At 41.9% G+C, this 23,412-nt stretch overlaps 1 protein-coding gene across 1 annotated transcript in view; it reads right to left on the minus strand.

Annotated features, from left to right (window-relative positions):
- The window catches only part of CCDC30 (coiled-coil domain containing 30), a 154,363-nt gene that overhangs the window by 12,631 nt on the left and 118,320 nt on the right, over positions 1–23,412 (minus strand). Inside the window, 3 exon segments of the mRNA XM_089894977.1 lie at positions 1,036–1,177; positions 10,659–10,771; positions 22,892–23,054. Coding sequence (XP_089751103.1) covers positions 1,036–1,177; positions 10,659–10,771; positions 22,892–23,054 — 418 coding nt within the window.

Raw genomic sequence — 23,412 nt, forward strand, 5'->3', positions numbered from 1 at the left:
GGTCGATGATATTTCTGGGGGGCCCATGAACCAGGGTTGCTACTTTCTTCTGTTATACTTTCTATATTGTCTTCCTAGTTGTGGGTCTGAGTCTTTAAAAGTTGGATGAATTAGTGCCAAAACAGGAGGGTGCTGCAAAATCTAACATATTTTCCTTTTTTACTACAGTTTAGAGTATCAAGAGGATTTTTTAAAACTAAAAACACAACAATGGTGACCCATCTGTTATAATCCTCAAATGTTTTCTGTGTATAAGCTAAGGATTCTTACCCTGGAGTCCTATAATAGCCCATGGAATAACTGAATTTACATCAACTGTTTTGGTATCCTTGGCACACAGTGGTGGTATGATGAAAATTTGTTGGGTGAAGAAATGAGTAATTTCAGACTGAGGACAATGTTTTCAAAATTCTGAAATGGGCTGGGGATCTGCAGAAGGGAAACATTCCTGGCCCAATCAGTTGCTCTCCATTTTGAATGGATGTAGTTTAATGCTCTCAAGGCCATATGTCATTTGATCCCATTCATCTGTCCCATTTCCTTCTTACCCACACACTAGAAAGTCACACAGGGGCGACAAGACAGACAAAGAAACCAGGGATATTTAGGAAACAGCCTGAAGGCTCTAGTCAAGGACTGATGAAAGAATAGGGGTCACCTGTTTTCACTGCCATTTAAAACTGACAGAAATGTGAGGCAAAAGGAAGGCTGCATGTCGTAGGAATGAGTTACGGAGGGTGGTCTGGAAGTCTCTGCTGCAGGGTGATTAAGAAGGTACTTTCGTTTGAAGGCAAGACACTAGTCCTAAGCAGCGGTGCAGAATGTTCTCAGTGTCTAATTTGATCTAGCATCGCTATGAGTCTTACACACTTTGGGGCAGGGCTTAAACAATTACTCAAATTGAAAAAGGGTGCAAAGAAAAGAAATGGAAACCTGGGCTATGAAGAGGCCACAAATACATTAAAAAAACGAGTGGGCTTCCTCCAGATGACCAACACCAGCATCACCAGTGAGCTCTCCACCTTTTCGCCTCACCTTTTCCATTTGTTGCTGCAGGGCTCCGATCTCATTTTCAAGTTGTTTGATTCTCTCATCTCGGAGTTCTACTTCATGAACTAAACGATCCTTGACTCTGCGAAGCTTGGCTTTGTGGTGGTGATGCTTCTCATTATAGTTTCTACAAAAGCAAATTTAAATATAGGTGCACCTGAACACAGTGGAAACTACTTTGCCTCCTCAGTATGCACCTTTCTTGGGTTTCCTCTTCTTGCTTTGTCAGGGCCTCTGGCACCACAGATGGAGACTTGTCCTGCCTCACATCTGCAGGACTTCTTGCCCCCCGGCTGGGGAGAATGGACCAAGTACAACGTCCTAAATAACACAAGATTCCGTCATCTCCAACTCAGGAAACTCCTCGACTTTTGATCCCTGACATCTATCAATTCGGAATCCTGCTCCACTGATTCAGTCATTAATTTAAAATTTTCTAGTTCTTGGCTACACCCTCGGACAGTGATATAACCCACTACTTCTATCTTGTCTATTTTCCAGATAAGTGGGTTTGCTCTCAGTCCTTGCCTTGAGTCTAGACTTTTAAATGCCAATTCTATATGTCTCTGCTCAAGACTCTTACTCTGAGTCTGACATAAATTTGACTTACCACTAATAAACACATGAAAAGATGTTCAACATCATTAGCTATAAAGAAAATGCAAATCAAAATTATAATGAGATGCCACTTCACACCTAGTAGAATGGCTAAAATAGAAAAGAAAGATAATAACAAGCGCTGAGAAGGATGTGGAGAAACTGGAACACTCATACACTGCTGGTAGGAATGGCAAATGGAAAAAGCCTGGCAGTTTCTCAAATGGTTAAACGTAGAGCCATACGACCTAGCAATTCCATTCCTAGGTATATACCCAAGGGGAATGAAAACATATGTCCACACAAAAACTTGTACATGAATGTCCATAGTAGCACTATTCACAACAGCCAAAAGGTTAAAACAACCCAAGTTTCCATCAACTGATGAAACAATAAACAAAATATGGAGTATCTGTACAATGGAACATTATTCCTACAGAAAGGAATGAAGTACTGATACATGCTACAACATGAATGAACTTTGAAAGCACTATGCTAAGTGAATGAAGCCAGTCACAAAGGACCACATATTTTACAATTCCATTCAGATGAAATGTCCAGAAGAGACAAATATAGAGTGAAAGAAAGTACGTTAGTGATTGCCTGGGGCTGGGGAGTATAGCTAAAGAGTTTCTTTTTGGGGTAATGAAATCGATTGTGGCGATGGATGTACAACTAAAAGCCTCTGATTTGTACATTTTCCATGGGTGAACTGTATGGTATGTGAATTATATCTCAATAAACCTGCTATTAAAAAAAAAGACAACAAAAATCTGAGTTACCATTTCAAGCTACTACAACAAGCTAATCCTGAGTAAATAAGAAAATAGATTAAAGCCTGCATACCACCACTAGGCAAACTGCTCTGAAGATGACTGTGCTTTCCAAATGAGAATATTGTTACTCAGAAAGTGCTTCTTCAAATGAAAAATTAAGAACTTTCACTTTGAACCTAAGGCAGGAAATAGATGGGCTCCAGGGTAGCCATTTACAACTGGCCTCCTGTTCACATTTCTTGGGGGGAGAAAAAGTTGGGCTTCTGGCCGGACGCTTACAAGTAACTAGCCTTCTGTTTGCATTTCCTGAGACAGGAGATAGGTGGGCTCCAGGTTAGGCATTTACAGCCAGCCTCCTGTTTGCTCTCTGAAATGGAAGTAACAGCAGAGACAGGGTAAACAGCCAGGCTTTGTCTCCTGTGGATGCCTTAAGATAACAGTCACGGCAGGGACAGAGAGGGGCTAAACCCCGTTTGAGGAAAAGAACAAGAGGTCATACATTTCCCATCCTTGGGGCAAGGGAGACACTACATGTGTGCAGAAAGCCTCCTTGGGGGTCAAAAAGGAGGGGGCACCATCCGATAATATGTGATGCTAAGGCGGTCCATAGGCCTCTGGGCTGGAATCCATCTTGGAAAAAAGTTGCGCATGCATGTTGGGAAGGGTGCTAGGGCAGGTCAGGTGTGGAAAAAGAAACCAGGTAATTGGCCAAAGGTAAACAAAGACCCGGAAGAACTGCCCTATGTAAATGATTTAACCGCTTCTTTACTGCACTCCTCCTCATTAGGTGGGACGGCCACACCCTTTCTCTCCAGGTGTGCATCTCTGCCTTGCTTCTATCTTAACTAAACATTCTCTGTGTGCTCTCCCAACTTGTGGTTGTGGTATGTCTCTAATAATAAACTTCGTACCCGTTTTTACAGTTTTTGCCTCCGTGAGAAATGCATTTTTCACTGGGGGCAAGAGCCAGGGGGTCTGGTGGCTTGGATTCCTGGTTTTCATCCAGGCTACCCAGGTGCAATTCCTGGGCAGGGAATTAAGATCTAGCTTCGCGCCACCGCTCACTGCTGCCTCTCTGAGATCAAACCTATGAGGTCTAATAACACAAAATCACTCTGAACCAGGATTTCTGTACTACTGACATTTTGGGCCAGATAATTCTTTATTGTAGAGAGCTGACCTGTACTTTGAAGAATGCTTAGCGGCATCCTTGGCCTCCACTCACAAGATGCTAGTAGCACCTTCTACAGTGTGACAACCTGAAAAGTCTCCAGACATTGCCAAGTGTCTCCTTGCCCTGGAAGGCAAACTATCCCCTACTGAAAACCATTGCTCTAGCTAATGTTCCTAAACTAGGTTTGCTCTAAGCCAACAGCAGTGGTTCTCAAACTGTGTTCTGACCAGCAACACCATCAGGCTCTATCCCAGAATTACAGAATAAGAAAGTCTGGAGGAGGATCTGTGTTTTACTAGGTCCTCCAGGGGGTTCTGATGCAGGCTAAAGTTTGGGAGAAACCCTTGGGGGACCTCCTCACTACTTCTGTTTCATTGTAAACAGACTACTTGTGGCAGGCTGTAAGGGCAGAATGGCCTTTCTTCATTCCTGCTAACAGAACTCAAGTTCATTTAGGTGTCCATAAGGATCCCTTGATCTCAAGGAAGGTGGGTGGGCCCCACGTCTGTGCAGGGTGGGGATTGGGTGTGTGAGACAGGTAAGTCCTGCTGGGCATTTCAGGAAAAGCTGAGAATTTGAACAAAGTTCTCTCTCTGCCCTGGCTGCCCTCCTGCCGAGGCTGTTACCTGCAGCTACAGTCGCTGCCTTGTAACCATGAGGTGTGAAGCCTAAGGACAAAGCCATCAGCCCGCCAAGCATGGCAGAGGAGGAGGAGGGAAAGAGCCTGTCCTTAAGGATGCTACTGAGCAGCTGAATCAATCTCCATAATCATCTTCCTCCAGATTTCCTGTTATATAAGAAAAAAAAGTTTGTTTAAATATGTTAGTCAGGTTTTTTTGTTATCTGTGGTCAATTACATCCTGATATCTTAAAAACAGAAAAACTAAACAAACAAAACAGTATTCTAATGCTCTCTCTAGCCTCTGATTTCCCTGAATGCCTAGAGATTTGAATAATGCCTTTTTAACTGAAAGGAAAAGTGTTTAAGGAATGAAGCATCTGCTCTCTGTCAGTGTAGGCACGGGAGGGCACAGTCATTCAGGCCTATGATGCTGGGCAGTTTGCCTATGTCAACTGTCTGGGGCTCTGACACTCAAACTGGAGGAAGTCCTAACTAAGTGAAGGGAACTAACGTGTGCTGCAGGTTTATCACAAGACACCTCGCATGCTTTTAGAGCAAACTTGTGAAGGTGATGTCCTCACTCTGTGGCCCAGGAGATGGGTGCTGTGCAGTAAACTCAGTGGGTCTGGGTTTCCAGTCTTTGTCCCACCTGATAATAATGTCTCTGTAGACCGGTGGCTTTGGGCCACACCAGATATTTTATGCTAACAAAATGATTCATGGTGAATGCATTTTTGTTCACCTTGGGCCTGGGCCATGCTGGATCAGTTTGACTATTCAGGGTTTGGAGAACTGGAGACTAAGTAGTTAAGGTCAATCCCAGGAGCTCTCTGTCCTCCTGACTAATCCCCGATTAAATCCCTGGACGTCAAGGCTCAGGTGAGTTTCTCTGGCGGGGAATGCTTCATATATATTGCCACACAACGTCGCTGGGAGAATTAAGCACTGCCCGTACTACTCCACTGGGAGAGGACAATGGGAAGCTTGCTTGCATCTTGTCTCTCCTGAACTCTTGCTGCATGCTTTTTTAATCTGTAACCTTTCACTGTAATAAACCATAACCATGAGTGTAAAATCTTTCCTAAGATCTGTAAGTCCTAATGAATCTCCAGACCTGAGGGTGGTCTTGAAGACTCCTGACACAGAGGGAAGTTACTTTTACAGAGAAGAATCTGATTCCAGAGCCTGTGATCTCCCACTATGCCCCAGTGCTATAATACCAGCAAAGCCAGGCAAACCGGATATTGTCAATTTCTCTTGATGAGATATTTTGTTTTACATAAAAACTAGGAACCAGATGGGAGAGGAAGAGCAAAGCAGACTTATTTAGATACTAATTCTAGTCAAACTATGATGGAATAGCTACTCCAAGAGAGTCTTATGTTCTTGTAAATTATATCTTACCTCTAAATGTGGTTTTGCAAGACTCTTCCATTTTCCAAAGTAGTGCCCCTCTCTCTCCTACTTGCTGATTGTAAATAAAAGAATCGCTTTGTAGGGACTTCCCTGGTGGCGCAGTGGTTGAGAGTCTGCCTGTCAATGCAGGGGACATGGGTTTGATCCCTGGTCCAGGAAGATCCCACATGCCACGGAGCAACTAAGCCCGTGTGCCACAACTACTGAGCCTGCGCTCTAGAGCCCACAAGCCACAACTACTGAAGCCTGCGAGACTAGAGCCTGTGCTCTGCAACAAGAGAAGCCAACGCAATGAGAAGCCCGCGCACCGCAACAAAGAGTAGCTCCCGCTTGCCGCAACTAGAGAAAAAGCCCACGCGCAGCAACCAAGACCCAATGCAGCCAAAAAAGTAAAATTAAAATAAAAAAAAAGAATAATTTTGTATATTGTTCCCTTAGAAGATTAATTTAGCTGTTAGCCAGATGCCAAGCGGAGAAGTTTGAATTCTGGTAGGCCAGAGACATGCATACCGGGCCTTGTCACCAGATTGTCAGTGCGTGTGGCAGTGACTGACTGTGGGGATTGTCCCCAATCCATTTTCTCCTTCTTCTGTCATTATAGAGCCCCGGATTTAGCTTGGCACTTGGTCGCTCAAATAGGAACTGCATTTTCTGGCTTTCCTTGCAGTTAGATGAGGCTATGGGAATAAGTTCTGGCCAACAGCCAGAGTGGAAGTAGTGAGCCTTCCAGGAGAATGGAATGCCCTTGCTGTCCCCTCTTTCTCCCTTCTTGTTGGAAGAAATGTGGATATGGTAGTGAACCACCTGAACTATGTGGCTAAGTGCTAAAGAGGCTGGAGCAACAACAAGGAAGGAGTCTAGACTTCGGAAACATGGAGCTACCATATCCATCCTGCACTTTTAGGTAAGAGAGAAAACCCTCCCTTTTTAAAGACATTCTTATTCAGTGTCTCTGCTGCAGCAACTCAACCTACATCCTAATTAATGGAGTTGCTCTAGATACCTGGGTTCATAAAACTGCCTTAGACCTGTTCAGTTCTTTGGCCCTTGCAGCACCCACTACAAAATATGAGGTACCTATTCTTGCAGATTGTGACTTAGGTTCTTTACAGGGAGATATTTCTATCTCATAAACGTTCTCATTTTCCCTTATACTAGGAAGAGCTTGGCAAAAGATATCACCGGGTTTCAGCATCCTCTGGTCCATAGCCTCAGAGGTTTAACACTATCTAACAGTACACCTATTGTTCTCTGAGTTTCCCAGCTGTTCACAGTTCCTCTGATTTTTTTTTTTTTTTTTTGCGGTGTGCGGGCCTCTCACTGTTGTGGCCTCTCCTGTCGCGGAGCACAGGCTCTGGACGCGCAGGCTCAGCGGCCATGGCTCACGGGCCCTGCTGCTCCGCGGCATGTGGGATCTTCCCGGACCGGGGCACGAACCCGTGTCCCCCGCATCGGCAGGCAGACTCTCAACCACTGCGCCACCAGGGAAGCCCGGTTCCTCTGATTTTTGACATCATTTGAAACACAACATGTATTTCTGGAATTGCTTTTACCCTTTCCGCCTTGGGATATTAAAACCCACATCTGCAGCTTCCATGCCAGACAGCTTCTGTCTCTCTTATCCTGCCATTTGGACTATAAAAATATTAATTTATTTTTTAAAGATTATAGACAATTTGGGGAAAAAACCCAACTCCCATATGATCGGTATTATAATATTCTTGTATTTCCTTCCAGTCTTTTTATAAGCATCTTTTTTTAAAAACACTGTCTACATTAAAATTATCTTATTCTCTTTTCATTCATTGTATCACAGCATTTTCCCATGTTGTTATCTAGTCTTCATGGCCACCATCTTTTACAGCTGTATTATGTTCCATCAAGTGAATGTACTATACTTGACCTAACTGGCTCCTATTGCTTGATATTCAGGCTTCTTTCAGTAGTGCTACATGGTGTGAAGAGTACGTGGATGCAGTACAGCTGGGGAGAGCTTAGAGCCTTCCCTTCCATAGCAGACTGGTTATTTGACACACCTATTAGTTTAGCCAGAAGTTCTGTTGGCCAACTTGCCCGAAGAACATGCGGATTTTCTAAGTTTATGTTTGGCTTTGTTAACTTGTACAATAAGACAGCACAATACTCATGTTCTAAAATTTAAGGACAACTTTTGCTTATGTTTATATAAAACCAGATGGTCTTTCATTTATTTTCACTTCAAAAAGGCAAGGAATTTGTTCCTCTGGAAGAGTAGCTGGGAAAACATGGAAAAAAACAGGCATTGTTTGTAAAGGTCAGGAGTGGGATCAGGGGAATGAGAACAAAAATGAACCTAGAGTTTTGACAATCCCTTCCATTTTCTTTCCTAAAGTTGTAGTTTTCAACCCTAGGTGCCCATCAGAATCAGATGGGGATGATTTTAGAAAAGAATTGATCCCTAAGCCCTATCCTCACAGATTCTGATTTGATTAATCTATGTTGGGGCCCATGCATGTGCAGCTAGGGTTAGCATCCACTGTCCTAAAAGGTATGGACAAATAATATGGTAAACTATTCAGCCTCACTAGCCATCAAAGAAATGTCTATAACTGAGCATTAAAAATCATAGAATAAGTTGAGCAAAAGAAGTCAGACACAGGACTTCCCTGGTGGCGCAGTGGTTAAGAATCCGCCTGCCAACGCAGGGGACATGGGTTTGAGCCCTGGTCCGGGAAGATCCCACATGCTGTGGAGCAACTAAGCCTGCACGCCACAACTATTGAGCCTGCGCTCTAGAGCCTGTGAGCCACAACTACTGAGCCTGTGTGCCACAACTACTGAAGCCCTCGTGCCTAGAGCCTGTGCTCTGCAACAAGAGAAGCCACCTCAATGAGAAGCCCATGCACCGCAACGAAGAGTAGCCCCCACTCGCCGCAGCTAGAGAAAACCTACATGCAGCAACGAAGACCCCCAACGCAACCAAAAATAAATAAATTTATTAAAAAAAAAAAGTCAGACACAAAAGATTACACGCAGTATAATTCCATTTTGATGAAATTCTAGGAGAAACAGAAATCAGAAGAGTGGATGCCTGGGAGGAGGTGGAAGAGCAAGAGATACAGACTGACGGCAAAACGGTAGGAGAGAAATTCAAGGGATAATGGAAATGTTCTGTATCTTGATTGGGCTAGTGGTTAGGTGGGCATATACATTTGTCAAAACTCATCAAACTGTACATTTAAAATCTGTGTATATGTAAATTATACCTCAATTAAAAGAAAGAACACTGGGGAAAATTTCATCAGAGCCCTCCCGCACCAAAAGTAGCAGCCAATGCAAATTCGGATGTGGTGAAATTGCTACTCATATAACGACAGCAGAAAATTTTGGTAGAATGCTTCTGAATGTTTTTTTTTGTTTGTTCGTTTGTTTTGCAGTACGCGGGCCTCTCACTGTTGTGGCCTCTCCTGTTGCAGAACACAGGCTCCGGATGCGCAGGCTCAGCGGCCATGGCTCACGGGCCCAGCCGCTCTGCGGCATGTGGGATCCTCCCGGCCCGAGGCACGAACCCGTGTCCCCTGCATCCGCAGGCGCACTCTCAACCACTGCGCCACCAAGGAAGCCCTCTTCTGAATGTTTGATAATACATTTTATGATGCATAGCTCCAGCTTTTGGACTAGTAATTCCACACCTAGGAATTTACTGTATAAAAATAATTTTTAAAATGAAAAATATATGTACAAAAATGGTTTTTTATGTGTTACTTTGTATAAAAACATCAATCACAGGACCAGTGGGTAATTCTTAACTAAATCTGGGCTATGTTGTGAGGGTTGATTCCAGCAGGCCTAGACTTAACCCGAGCTGTTTTGCTAAAGTTCTTGCTTGGCGCTGACCACTGGTCAAGGAATGAAATACACTGATTCAAACAGTGTTGCTTTTCAACCACAGGTCTGGAGTTTCAGAAAATGGTTTTTAAATCATTATCATAACTACAATCAACATAGTAGATGAGTGAGAACATAAGAGAATAAGAAACTTCAACCTACAGAAAGAATAGAGCAGGGGGGCGCAGGGCTAGGAGCAGAGAGGTGGGTCATGGACGAAAACTAAAAATAAGTAGATATAATAATAACAACAGCTGTGTGCTAGACACGGTTCTAAGTAAACGCTTTACATATATTCATTCAGTTAACTCTCATAACAACTTCACGCGACAGGAATGGCTATTTTGTCCATATTAAAGATGAGATACCTCAGGTACAGAGAGGTTATTTAACTTGCCCAAGGTCACAGCTAGTTCCTAGTAGAACCAGTAATTATACCCAAGCAACATGGCTCCAGAGTCCATACTCTGAACTACTAAGCTACACTTCAGAGAGGAGGAGAGCGGGAGGAATCTGGTAGGATGGTGACCAGGGAATGGAAGAAAAAGCAGGTAGTTTGGGAACATAAATTTTTATTGAGCACCTGTTATATACCAGGGACTGTGGATAAAAGGATGAGTAAGACCATGGCCCATGTCCTTTAAAACCTACAGTCTGGTGAGGAAGACAGGTGTGAGTCACGTTATTTCAAAACAACATGGCAAGTTCTTAAATAATTACAGAGAGCCATGTACAAAGGGCTACAGGAACACAAAGAGTGACACCTCACTCAACCCAGGCCGGAGGTGTCAAGAAAGGCTTCTTGAGGAGGTGACTCCTAGGTTGAGAATGAAGAGTTGAAATAGGGAGAGCGTGGTCCAGACTGAGGAAAGTACGCAAGGGAAAAAGAAGGCTGAAGGCAAGTGAGGGGGTATATTTGGAGAAGAGCAAGATGTTAGATACCACTAGAGCTCAATAAATAGTAATTCCCTTCCCCCTCCCTCTCTTGGGAAGGAATGAGGCCCCATATCTCCCTAGGAAAAGCCCTATAGATAGAACTTTTGGGAATGAAAGAAAACAGTGTTGGCGTTCTTAAAAGGTCACTTCTGTGAGCGTCCCCTGCTCTGGCTCCCTAAGAAGTAGCTCAGTCTTCTAAAGGGAACTTGTTTTTGTTTACCTCACATGGACATCAAGCCGCTTCAAAAATTGCCCATACTCTTCACGTAGGGCTTCTTTCTCCTGCTGCAACCCAGACAGCTTCTCTGACAATTCCTGGTTGCTCTTCAGATGCTGAAAAACATTAAAAAAAATGGGAATACTCTGCTGAATACAGGTTTGATGTTGACGAAATGGAAACTGGCAACGCCTTTCTGCTGAAAAAGGCATATGGAAAGCAGAGTAGCTTCCTGTGATTTTGCACTTCCAGAATTCCTGAAAGCCAATAGGTCTTTTCCTTGACTTTTGTTCCCCCAACCTTTCCAGTTAGATTTGTGAGCATTTAATTCCACATATAGAAAGTTTTCCAGCTTGAGGTAGAGTGAAAGCTGTTTTCCTGACCTAACCCTGACTAATAAAGTATTTGGTTCTAGAAGTGGCTCCAGGGAGTCTGGACTTAGTGTCTGAGCTGGTCGGATTTGAAGGCAGTTTAATCTTGTCACTAATACTGGCAATCCATGACCAAAAAGTTGATTAAATTATAATGTAGTTGCCTGTGGTGAAGTGCTCTGGCAGACCACAGGACTGCTACAAAGTTACAGAGGCACTGAGAACTCCAAGGAGTGCGGGGTGGCGAGCCACACCTGACCACGTTAATGAGCCGAAAAGGAGAAAATGTCCAGCTTGGGATTTAATTATTGGAACAAGGCATACTCAGAGACCCAGAGCACATCCTTCATGTAGGCAGCAGGTCAATATATCCCAAACCCAAATTTCATCAAGAAGGTGGCAGAATTGCAGCATAAGTTGCTTTCGTAGACTTGCCACATCTCTTATGTGAAAAATAGTGCTTTATTTGGAAATACATGCAAATCTGAGAATTGGGAACGAGAACATCTGACAGGATTCCAATAACTTTGAGCACCTTGGACCTAGAAATCCTACTGAGCCCCTCTTAGCAGCATAAGCAGTCCTGCTGTCTCAGATTAACCACCCTTGCATCGAGGACTCTACTGACTCCACCTGAGGCAGCTACCTGTGCAAGGATACCTATTATTCTTAACACCCACCCTATACCACTACCGCTTCTCTTTGCCTCCAATCCTACAACTAGAGTCGGCTCCCAGCCCGTCCTGGGGAGAGGGGGTTGAGTATAGGGACTCACCTAGGGGGACTGCCATATTGAAAGAATGGAAAGATTCTGCCAAATTAAATTGGCAGAAACCTGAGGAATACAGGTAGGACTGTATTCGTAGGGCATTACACTAGGGAGAAAGGAATATAATGTTGAATAGGCTGAATTTATTGACATGGATGAGCTTACCAGAGATTCAGGATTTAATGTGTTGATTTTAACGTCTAACGTGACTTTAATAGTTTGCTTGGTTGGTGGACTGAAACTTGGACCCAACAGTGACCTGTGTTAAATGACATTAAGATGCCATGCTTCCTTGGTATAAGAGAGGAAAGAAGCCAAAGTCTTAAGTAGATCGGAAGTTTGGAGTAGATTTGTCATGGGCGACCTGCTCACCGCCTCATCACTATGACCCGCACGTCACTCAGAAGACACTCCTTTCCCCGAGGCTTTGCCAAATACACTGGTGAGGGGAGCTCCAGATTCCTTGAAATGCTCTATAATGCTCTCCTACTGAGGATGATGGTGGGAGATGCCAACACTGAAGCCCTGATTTTAGTGGGGATGATGGTACTGCAGCGTGTCAGAGATCAAGTGGCAATGTTTAACCCCCTGATACAAGGTGGGCATTATTACTCTTATTAGATAATAGGGCCAGAGATTTAACCAAATGGTTTGACTCGTAGCGATCTTTGGTTGTAGTTAATTGCTCACAGTGATTACAGGACTAAAATAGATGAACAGCCTACTAAAGTTTTAATTGAGTTGTATTTTTAAATAAATGAATAAATATATAAATGCACCTGGGTCTGGTGAACAGAGGCCCAATTTGAACGACAACAGTGGAGAGTAATGGCCTCTTACTCAATCCCCAGACCTGAGTCAGTTCAGACCCAGGGTCCTTTTGCTAGGTTGTCTTCGGGAAGAACGTTGTGTGTGACGCTGCCACAAGCATGTGATCTTCTCCCAAGCCTTCCCCAAAGAGGCCTGTGGCCTTTTACCCAGGTGACTGGGCATTGGAGAAAGGGAACTATCTAGACTTTGGGGGAATTACATACAGTACAGTGGTTCTCAGTCAATACTAATACCTTGGAACACAAAATGAGACTGAGGTTCACAATTCAGAGTGGGGGCTTAAGGAAGTAAGGTGGAAAATGGAGTTTGAACACACAGAGTGTCTTAGAGTAGGTCTGCAGTGATTCATTGGCTCAGTGAAGGTTTCATGATGGGCCTAGTGGGTTTGTGAATCTCCTCAGTGATTTCTTCCCAATTCTTTTTTTTCTTCTTTTGCAGTACACGGGCCTCTCACTGTTGTGGCCTATCCCGTTGTGGAGCACAGGCTCCGGACGCACAGGCTCAGTGGCCATGGCTCAAGGGCCCAGCCGCTCCGCGGCATGTGGGATCCTCCCAGACCGGGGCACGAACCCGTGTCCCCTGCATCGGCAGACGGACTCTCAACCACTGCACCACCAGGGAAGCCCTCTCCCCAATTCTTGAATGTACAGTCAAACTAGACAATCTGGAATAGAAGATTCTCTTTGTTGGCTTTCTGACCTGAGGCATGAGGGCTATTGATGGTAGAAAAGGCCAAGTGCTTGGAATGCCTCTTCAGAGTCTAGAATCAACTTATACCACCTTTGCCTTCAACCCATTTATCAAGCAACCTTCAAGGCTGTATGGTTTTAGTGGTGCCCAAAGCAAGACAAAGATCTGTGCTGTGACAGCCTGCGGTGCAAACTGCTTTGCCACTTGGGCTTTATGACCCAGCAGACCCAAAGTTGCTCCAAGTTTCCATGGCAGCTGAGGAAGCAATATAGAGCCTCTGGAAAACTGTAGTTTAATGTTATGATTTGGGAGGAAAGTCATCTCTCCTCCCATAATATCTCTTTGCCTTTTGAGAAAGGTCCTTGCTTGTGACTGGCCCTGGTGGAGACTGAATGGTTGGCCGTGAGAAATCAAGTATCGAGTAACCTGAGCTGTCCTTCCTGACATGAGGTGTTCTATTATTCACTGAGCATTGAACTGGGCATGTGCAGTAGTACTCCATCCTCAAACAGAACTGCTATGTAAAATACTGAGCCCGAGCAGGTCCTTAAGGTTCCAAGCTGCATTAGCAAGTGGTACTTACTTCTATTGCATCACCACCTCTCTCAACCCAAACCTATGGCCTAATGGGGAGTTCTCTATGACCAGTTAGCCAAGGAAGAATAAATTCGGGCCTGATGTACATATGATTCTGTACAATATGCAGCAACCACTAAGCTGGGACGAAGTGAGAGTAGCATTGACATATATACACTACGAAACGTAAATAGATATGCAGTTGGGAAGCAACTGCATAGCACAGGGAGATCAGGTTGGTGCTTTGTGACCATCTAGAGGGGTGGGATGGGGGGGTGGGAGGGAGACGCAAAAGGGAGGGGATGTGGGGATATATGTATATGTATATAGCTGATTCACTTTGTTATACAGCAGAAATGAACACAATATTGTAAAGCAATTATACTCCAATAAAGATGTTAAAAAAAAAAAAAAGTAGGGCTGCTGTGGCATACAGCCCCAACTGAGGGGTAGCCCTTAAGACCAGGGGGAAGGGAAGTCTCAGTGGGCAAAGCTTGTGTTCACTTTGCCTGGAAAGGGAGATGTCCAGAGGCATGGACCTATGCTAATTTATAGAAAGTTTCTAATAGTTTGGCCAGATGATCAGGGATTTGGAAAGAATAATATTGGAGGACTGATGAAAAAGAGGCCTGGAAAAGGGGCCTGGACTAGAAATGCTGTCCAATTGGTGGGAATGTTCTATGTCTGCACTCTCCAACATGCTGGTCACTTCACCCGTGGCTACTGAGCACATGAAACGTGCCTAGTGTGTCTGAGGAACCGAATTTTTAATTTTATGTAATTTTAATTCACTTAGAGAGCCACACGTGGCTAGTTGACACAATGTTAGACAGCACAGGCCTAGAGTGTGAACATATATGTGTTACATGTGTTTCTGCTCAGCAGAGGGCTTCCACAGAAGAGGTGGCTCTCAATAATCAGGTGGAAAAAATAGTACATTCTGGATGTCACTTAGCCTCTTTTTCTATCCTCTATTTGCTCACTCAGTGGGCTCACGTACAAAGTGCATGGGGGCAGGAATATATTTTATAAGGAGTCACCAAGGCTAATCCACTCAACTTGCTAAAAGCACAGATCAATGTTGAGCAACTGTTATGGCACCATCCACTGGGGGGCCAGGCAGTCACCTGGTAGTAGGTTTATTATGCTGGACCCCTTCCACCATGCAGAGAACAACAATTTGTCCTCAGTGAAAGAGACACTCATTTTATTTTTGTTCTTTTCATTAATTTTTATTGGAGTAGAGTTGATTTACAATGTTGTTAGTTTCTTGCTGTACAGCAAAGTGAGTCAGTCATACGTACATATATATCCACTCTTTTTTAGATTTCCTTCCCATTTAGGTCACCACAGAGCACTGAGTAGAGTTTCCTGTGCTATAGAGTAGGTTCTCATTAGTTATCTATTTTATACATAGTAAGGAAACACTCATTTTAGATACGGATTTGCTTTCTCTGTCCACAGTGCTTTTGCCAGGACCACCATCTGTGGACTTACCAAATTCTTTATTTCTTGTCATGATATACTACCACCCAACATGGCTTCTGACCAAGAAAATCATTTTACAGTAAGAGAAGTGAAAGAAAGGCTCATATATATGAGAGTCATTGGTCTCACCCTATATCCCACTATCCAGTAAAAAAAAAACCAACCTGCAAAACAGTGGAAAGACCTATGGAAGATGTAGTTATGATGCTGGCTAGGTGAAAACATCTTTTGAGGTTCAGTGATGTCTGATAAGATGATGTCTAAACTTTTAACCATTGATTGATATATGATGCTGTTTCTCTCAGAGCCAGAATATGGGAAAGAAACCAAGAGCTGGAATGGGAGTGGCTTTTCAAACCTATACCTCATTGGCAAAAGATGTGTTATTGTATTATTGGTAGTTAACTTATAATTAAGTTTTAAAGTTAGTATATCCATGTGGATTGAGACTGAAGAAGTAGCAATTAACATTACCCCCAAATGACCACAGATGCTGCTGGGACTCTGAGAAGTTAAGTGTATCAGTGAAACAGGAGGCAGGGCACAACCTTTAAAAGAATGACATAGCTGTTGAGGATACAACAAAAACTGGTTGGAACTGATTAGGTCAAAGATGGCAGAAGATTTGACTTCCAGTAGACTTTGAGCCTCATTATATGCTCGTTGTAATTAGCTAAACAACACACCCACATGTGCTGTGACAGTTCTGAGGCCAACCATAAAAGTCCCAAAAGTGGGCAGTTGCCCAATTCCTGCAAATCCCTGTCCCTTCTCCAAAATAGTTGGAATAATCCTCCCACTCATTAGCCTATGAAATTACCCAGCCTATAAAAATTAACCACGCCGTATTTCGGGATCTCTTACCTTCTGAGATGGCCCACACTCTGTCTGTGGAGTGAGCTTCTCCCAGGGTCACTCTGGCCTTTTGAGATGGACTGCATTCTGTCTATGGAATATGTTTCTCTCTAAATAAATCCATTTCTTACCTATCACTATGTTATCCACTGAATTCTTTCTGAGATGAGACAGAAGAACCTCAGCTTCATTAATTCCTGAGACCAGGTGTGTGATCTCAATTAAGACAATGGGTTCAAGTTCCAATTTGGGTTTTGGCTGGGTTCAAGTCCCAATCTAAGTTCTGAGATTTCATCTTCATTTATATGAGTGATAGTGCATCCTATTAGAGGAAAGCATACTACTCTTCATTTTTAAAAAAATTTTATTTTATTATTTTTTATACAGCACGTTCTTATTAGTTATCTATTTTAAACATATTAGTGTATATATGTCAATCCCAATCTCCCAATTCATCTCACCACCAGCCCCCTCCCCCGACCACCCCCCGCCACCGTCGCTTTCCACCCTAGATGTCCATATGTTTGTTCTCTACATCTGTGTCTCTATTTCTGCCCTGCAAACCGGTTCATCTATACCATTTTTCTAGGTTCTACATATATGCGTTATATATGATATTTGTTTTTCTCTTTCTGACTTACTTCATTCTGTATGACAGTCCCTAGATCCATCCACGTATCTACAAATGATCCAATTTCGTTCCTTGTTATGGCTGAGTAATATTCCATTGCATACATGTACCACATCTTCTTTATCCATTTGTCTGTCGATGGGCATTTAGGTTGCTCCATGACCTGGCTATTGTAAATAGTGCTGCAATGAACACTGGGGTGCATGTGTCTTTTTGAATTATGGTTTTCTCTGGGTATATGCCCAGTAGTGGGATTGCTGGGTCGTATGGTAATTCTGTTTTTAGTTTCTTAAGGAACCTCCATACTGTTCTCCATAGTGGTTGTATCAATTTACATTCCCACCAACAGTGCAAGAGGGCTCCCTTTTCTCCACACCTTCTCCAGCATCTGTTGTTTGTAGATTTTCTGATGATGCCCATTTTAACTGGTGTGAGGTGATACCTCATTGTAGTTTTGATTTGCATTTCTCTAATAATTAGTGACGTTGAGCAGCTTATCATGTGCTTCTTGGCCATCTGTATGTCTTTTTTGGAGAAATGTCTATTTAGGTCTTCTGACCTTTTTTGATTGGGTTGTTTTTTTTTTTGTTATTGAGCTGCATGAGCTGTTTATATATTTTGGAGATTAATCCTTTGTCCGCTGATTAGTTGGCAAATATTTTCTCCCATTCTGGGGGCTGTCTTTTTGTCTTGTTTGCAGTTTCCTTTGCTTTGCAAAAGCTTTAAAGTTTCATTAGGTCTCATTTGTTTATTTTTGTTTTTATTTCCATTTCTCTAGGAGGTAGATCAAAAAAGATCTTGCTGTGATTTATGTCAAAGAGTGTTCTTCCTCTGTTTACCTCTAAGAGTTTTATAGTGTCTGGTCTTACATTTAGGTCTCCAATCCATTTTGAGTGTATTTTTGTGTATGGTGTTAGGAAGTGTTCTAATTTCATTCTTTTACATGTAGCTGTCCAGTTTTCCCAGCACCACTTACTGAAGAGACTGTCTTTTCTCCATTGTATATCCTTGCCTCCTTTGTCATAGATTAGTTGACAATAGGTGCGTGGGTTTATCTCTGGGCTTTCTATCCTGTTCCATTGATCTATATTTCTGTTTTTGTGCCAGTACCATATTGTCCTGATTACTGTAGCTTTGTAGTATAGTCTGAAGTTAGAGAGTCTGATTCCTCCAGCTCCACTTTTTTCCCTCAAGACTGCTTTGGTGTCTTTTGTGTCTCCATACAAATTTTAAGATTTTTTTGTTCTAGTTCTGTAAAAAATGCCACTGGTAATTTGATAGGGATTGCATTGAATCTGTAGATTGCTTTGGGTAGTATAGTCCAATATTTTCACAATCTTCCAATCCAAGAACCTGGTATATCTCTCCATCTGTTTGTGTCATCTTTGATTACTTTCATCAGTGTCATATAGTTTTCTGAGTACAGGTCTGTTACCTCCTTAGGTAGGTTTATTCCTAGGTATTTTATTCTTTTTGTTGCAATGGTGAATGGGATTGTTTCCTTAATTTCTCTTTCTAGTCTTTCGTTTTTAGTGTCTAGGAATGAAAGAGATTTCTGTGCATTAATTTTGTATCCTGCAACCTTACCAGATTCATCGATTAGCTCTAGTAGTTTTCTGGTGGCAACTTTAGGATTCTCTATGTATAGTATCATGTCATCGGCAAACAGTGACAGTTTTACTTCTTCTTTTCCAATTTGTATTCCTTTTATTTCTTTTTCTTCTCTGATTGCCATGGCTAGGACTTCCAAAACTATGTTGAATAATGGTGGCGAGAGTGGACATCCTTGTCTTGTTCCAGATCTTAGAGGAAATGCTTTCAGTTTTCACCATTGAGAATGATGTTTGCTGTGGGTTTGTCATATATGGCCTTTATTATGTTGAGGTAGGTTCCCACTATGCCCACTTTCTGTAGAGTTTTTATCATAAATGGGTGTTGAATTGTGTCAAAAGCTTTTTCTGCATCTATTGAGATTATCATATGGTTTTTATTCTTCAATTTGTTATTATGGTGTATCCCATTGATTGATTTGTGGATATTGAAGAATCCTTGCATCCCTGGGGTAAATCCCACTCGATCATGGTGTATGATCCTTTTAATGTGTTGTTGGATTTTGTTGATGATTTTTGCATCTATAATCATCAGTGATATTGGTCTATAATTTTCTTTTTTTGTAGTATCTTTGTCGGGCTTTGGTATCAGGGAGATGGTGGCCTCACAGAATGAGTTTGGGAGTGTTCCTTCCTCTGCAGTTTTTTGGAATAGTTTGAGAAGAGTGGGTGTTAGCTCTTCTCTAAATGTTTGATAGAATTCACCTGTGAAGCCATCTGGTCCAGGACTTTTGTTTGTCGGAAGATTTTTAATCACAGTTTTAATTTCATTACTTGTGATTGGTTTGTTCATATTTTCTATTTCTTCCTGGTTCAGACTTGGAAGGTTATACATTTCAAAGAATTTGTCCATTTCTTCAACGTTGTCCATTTTATTGGCATATAAGTTGCCTGTAGTAGTCTCTTAGGATGCTTTGTATTTCTGCAGTGTCTGTTGTAATTTCTCCTTTTTCATTTCTAATTTTATTGATTTGAGTCCTCTCCCTCTTTTTGTTGATGAGTCTGGCTAAAGGTTTATCAATTTTGTTTATCTTCTCAAAGAACCAGCTTTTAGTTTTATTGATCTTTGCTATTGTTTTCTTTGTTTCTATTTCATTTATTTCTGATCTGATCTTTATGATTTCTTTCCTTCTACTAACTTTGGGTTTTATTTGCTCTTCTTTCTCTAGTTCCTTTAGGTGTAAGGTTAGACTGTTTATTTGAGATTTTTCTTGTTTCTTGAGGTAGGCTTGTATTGCTAAAAACTTCCCTCTTAGAACTGCTTTTGCTGTATCCTGTAGGTTTTGGATCATTGTGTTTTTGTTGTCATTTGTCTCTAGGTATTCTTTGATTTTTTCAGTGATCTCTTGTTATTTAGTAATGTATTGTTTAGCCTCCATGTGTTTGTGTTTTTAATTTCTTTTCCCTGTAATTGATTTTTAATTTCATAGCGTTGTGCTCAGAAAAGATGCTTGATATGATTTCGATTTTCTTAAATTTACCGAGGCTTGATTTGTGACTCAAGGTGTGATCTATCCTGGAGAATGTTCTGTGTGCCCTTGAGAAGAAAGTGTAATCTGCTGTTTTTGGATAGAATGTCCTATAAATATCAATTAAATCTACCTGGTCTGTTGCATCATTTGAAGCTTGTGTTTCCTTATTAATTTTCTGTCTGGGTGATCCCTCCATTGGTGTAAGTGAGGTGTTAAAGTCCCCCACTTTTATTGTGTTACTGTCGATTTCCTCTTTTATAGCTGTTAGCAGTTGCCTTATGTATTGAGGAGCTCCTATGTTGGGTGCATATATATTTATAATTGTTATATCTTCTTCTTGGATTGATCCCTTGATCATTATGTAGTGTCCTTCCTTGTCTCTTGTAACATTCTTTATTTTAAAGTGTACTGTATCTGATATAAGTATTCCTACTCCAGCTTTCTTTTGATTCCCATTTGCATGGAATATCTTTTTCCATCCCCTCACTTTCAGTCTGTATGTGTCCCTAGGTCTGAAGTGGGTCTCTTGTAGACAGCATATATATGGGTCTTGTTTTTGTATCCATTCAGCGAGCCTGTGTCTTTTGGTTGGAGCATTTAATCCATTCACGTTTAAGATAATTATTGATATGTATGTTCCTAGTACCATTTTCTTAATTGTTATGGGGTTTTTTTTGTAGGTCCTTTTCTTCTCTTATGTTTCCCACTTAGAGAAGTTCCTTTAGCATTTGTTGTAGAGCTGGTTCGGTGGTGCTGAATTCTCTTAGATTTTGCTTGTCTGTAAAGCTTTTGATTTTTCCCTCGAATCTGAATGAGATCCTTGCTGGGTATAGTAATCTTTGTCATAGGTTCTTCCCTTTCACCACTTTAAATATATCATGCCACTCCCTTCTGGCTTGTAGAGTTTCTGCTGAGAAATCAGCTGTTAACCTTATGGGAGTTCCCTTGTATGTTATTTGTCATTTTTCCCTTGTTGCTTCCAATAATTTTTCTTTGTCTTTTATTTTTGTCAATTTGATTACTATGTGTCTCGTTGTGTTTCTCCTTGGGTTTACCCTGACTGGGACTCTTTGTGTTTGCTGGACTTGGGTAGCTATTTCCTTTCCCATGTTGTGGAAGTTTTTGACTACAATCTCTTCAAATATTTTCTCGAGTCCTTTCTCCTCTCTTCCCCTTCTGAGACTCCTATAATGTGAATGTTGTTGCATTTAATGTTGTCCCAGAGGTCTCTCAGGCTGTATTCATTTCTTTTCATTCTTTTTTCTTTATTTTGTTCCATAGCAGTCAATTCCACCATTCTGTCTTCCTGGTCACTTATCCATTCTTCTGCCTCAGTTATTCTGCTATTGATTCCTTCTAGCGTATTTTTCATTTCAGTTATTGTATTGTTCATCTCTGTTTGTGCTTTAATTCTTCTAGGTGTTTGTTTTTTAATTCTTTAGGTCTTTGTTAAACATTTCTTGCATCTTCTCGATCTTTGCCTCCATTCTTTTTCTGAGGTCTTGGATCATCTTCACTATCATTATTCTGAATTCTTTTTCTGGAAGGTTGCCTATCTCCACTTCATTTAGTTGTTTTTCTGGGGTTTCATCTTGTTCCTTCATCTGGTATAAAGTCCTCTGCCTTTTCATTTTGTCTGTCTTTCTGTGAATGTGGTTTTCCTTCCACAGCCTGGAGAATTGTAGTTCTTCTTGCTTTTCAAGCATACTATTCTTTCTATTGTTTAAAAGGTTAAATATTGGGTAAAAGGGTTTGTTTGGAAGCTGATTATACAAAGTGGACTGTGACATTGCTACCAGGGTCCCTATTTTTCTAAGCTGTCCCCTATGCTGCAAGGTTGGAAGTCTGAAAACATTTCCCAAACTCCCTTGACAGCAGAGTTCCAGTTTGGTTTCTGCAAATGAAAGGCAGCTGCACACAGTTTGGAAAGCATGGGGGAAAGCATTGGAAAAGCCACTGTTCTCCTCTAGCACTACTCGAAGCAGATATGGTAGGGGGTCCCTGGAGAAAGAACCAGGCATGGCTTTCTTGACAGAAGCCATTTTTGGCCTAATCCATTTTGTGATCTAAGCCTGGCCACGATGCTTGCCCTTGAACAGGTCTCAGTAATTAATGATCTAAATGGAAGTGAGGGAATGTAAGAACAAAGGAAAAGCAGTCAAGAAACAATAGTTCAGCGATAAATCTAGTCCTAGTTCCTCCTCAAGGGATATACATAACAATCTGATACACGTCTTTGAGTTCTACAGGAAGTAAGACCCCCACCTAGGTGGAGGACAGCACGATGATGTTGACCCTCATGACTTCAATCAACTAAAGCTTGGACTCTATGGACCGTTGCCCCAATTCTATGCTGAATTCTCCTCTGCTCAAGCTCCTTCATGAATATGCAGGTACCCTTAGCTTAAAACTTCCCCAATTTTGCTGTTCAAGGAGACACTGCTTTGGGAGAGAGCCCTGGTGTTCTTACTTGCTGCAAGTAACAAATCCCTCCTTCTCCTGTTCTTTGGCTTGGCTGTATCTTTTGGCTTAACACCTACCATGAGGCAAATCCAGTATCTGGGTAACACTACCAGGTAGATGAATGGGAAGATAGCAGATGAGACTTTTGTTAGGGCTTCAGGGAGAGTTCCTGTAAATCTCCCACTTCGGTGCTGCAGGAGTTGGTTTCCCTGTGATTTCTGAACTTCTGGATTTATTGAAAGCTGGCAACCTTCTACTCACCCCTACCTCTCCCTTCCAACAGTTCTGTAAGCATCTTCTTCCCCGTGTTAAATTCCTTCTTGCTTGCAATACCTAGAGTAGATTCTGCTTTCCTGACTGAATCCTGACTAAACTTAATGGGTAAAGTGCTAGGCATTCAATAATTATTAGCTCTTATTAGCTATCAATTAGGTCTAAGGGAATAGGGAAACTGAGAAGCATACCTATTTGCTTTCTTACCTCATCAGATTTTCTTTTTTCATTTTCCAGTTGTTTAAGTTGGGCCTCTTGTTGCTGAATTCTGGATTGTTGCTGAGAACTGGTCATTTCCAGTTGATTCTCTTTATCCTTTAAGATTTTCACTTGCTTTTGTAGCTCATTCATATTCTGATCTAGGAGTTTCCTGAGGGCAGTTAATGTACATTAAACCACACTGTGAATTGCAAAGCTCTGCAAAACAAACTCTTCGACCTAAAATTGTTATACTGGGCACAGGGGAATTTTTTTTGGTTCACTGAGGTAAGGTAGGTGTCCGTAAGATAAAGGGACCAACATCAAGGGAAACTCCTTTGTGACAGAAGCTTTTCTTAGTTTTCTCTCTCAATCCTGAAAACCACCCTATGAAGAATAAATAATTTTCCTTATTTACCAGAGGAAGTTGTGGCACAGAGAGGTTTAATTAACTTGCTCCAGGTCACACGGCTAGGAAAAGTTGGAGGTAGGGCTCTAATTCCAAATTCTTTATTCTTTCTTTCTTTTTT

This window comes from Delphinapterus leucas, chromosome 1, assembly GCF_059928025.1.
Source record: "Delphinapterus leucas isolate spDelLeu-1000000601 "Yukka" chromosome 1, BTC_Dleu_Yukka2, whole genome shotgun sequence".
NCBI classification, from domain to species: domain Eukaryota; kingdom Metazoa; phylum Chordata; class Mammalia; order Artiodactyla; family Monodontidae; genus Delphinapterus; species Delphinapterus leucas.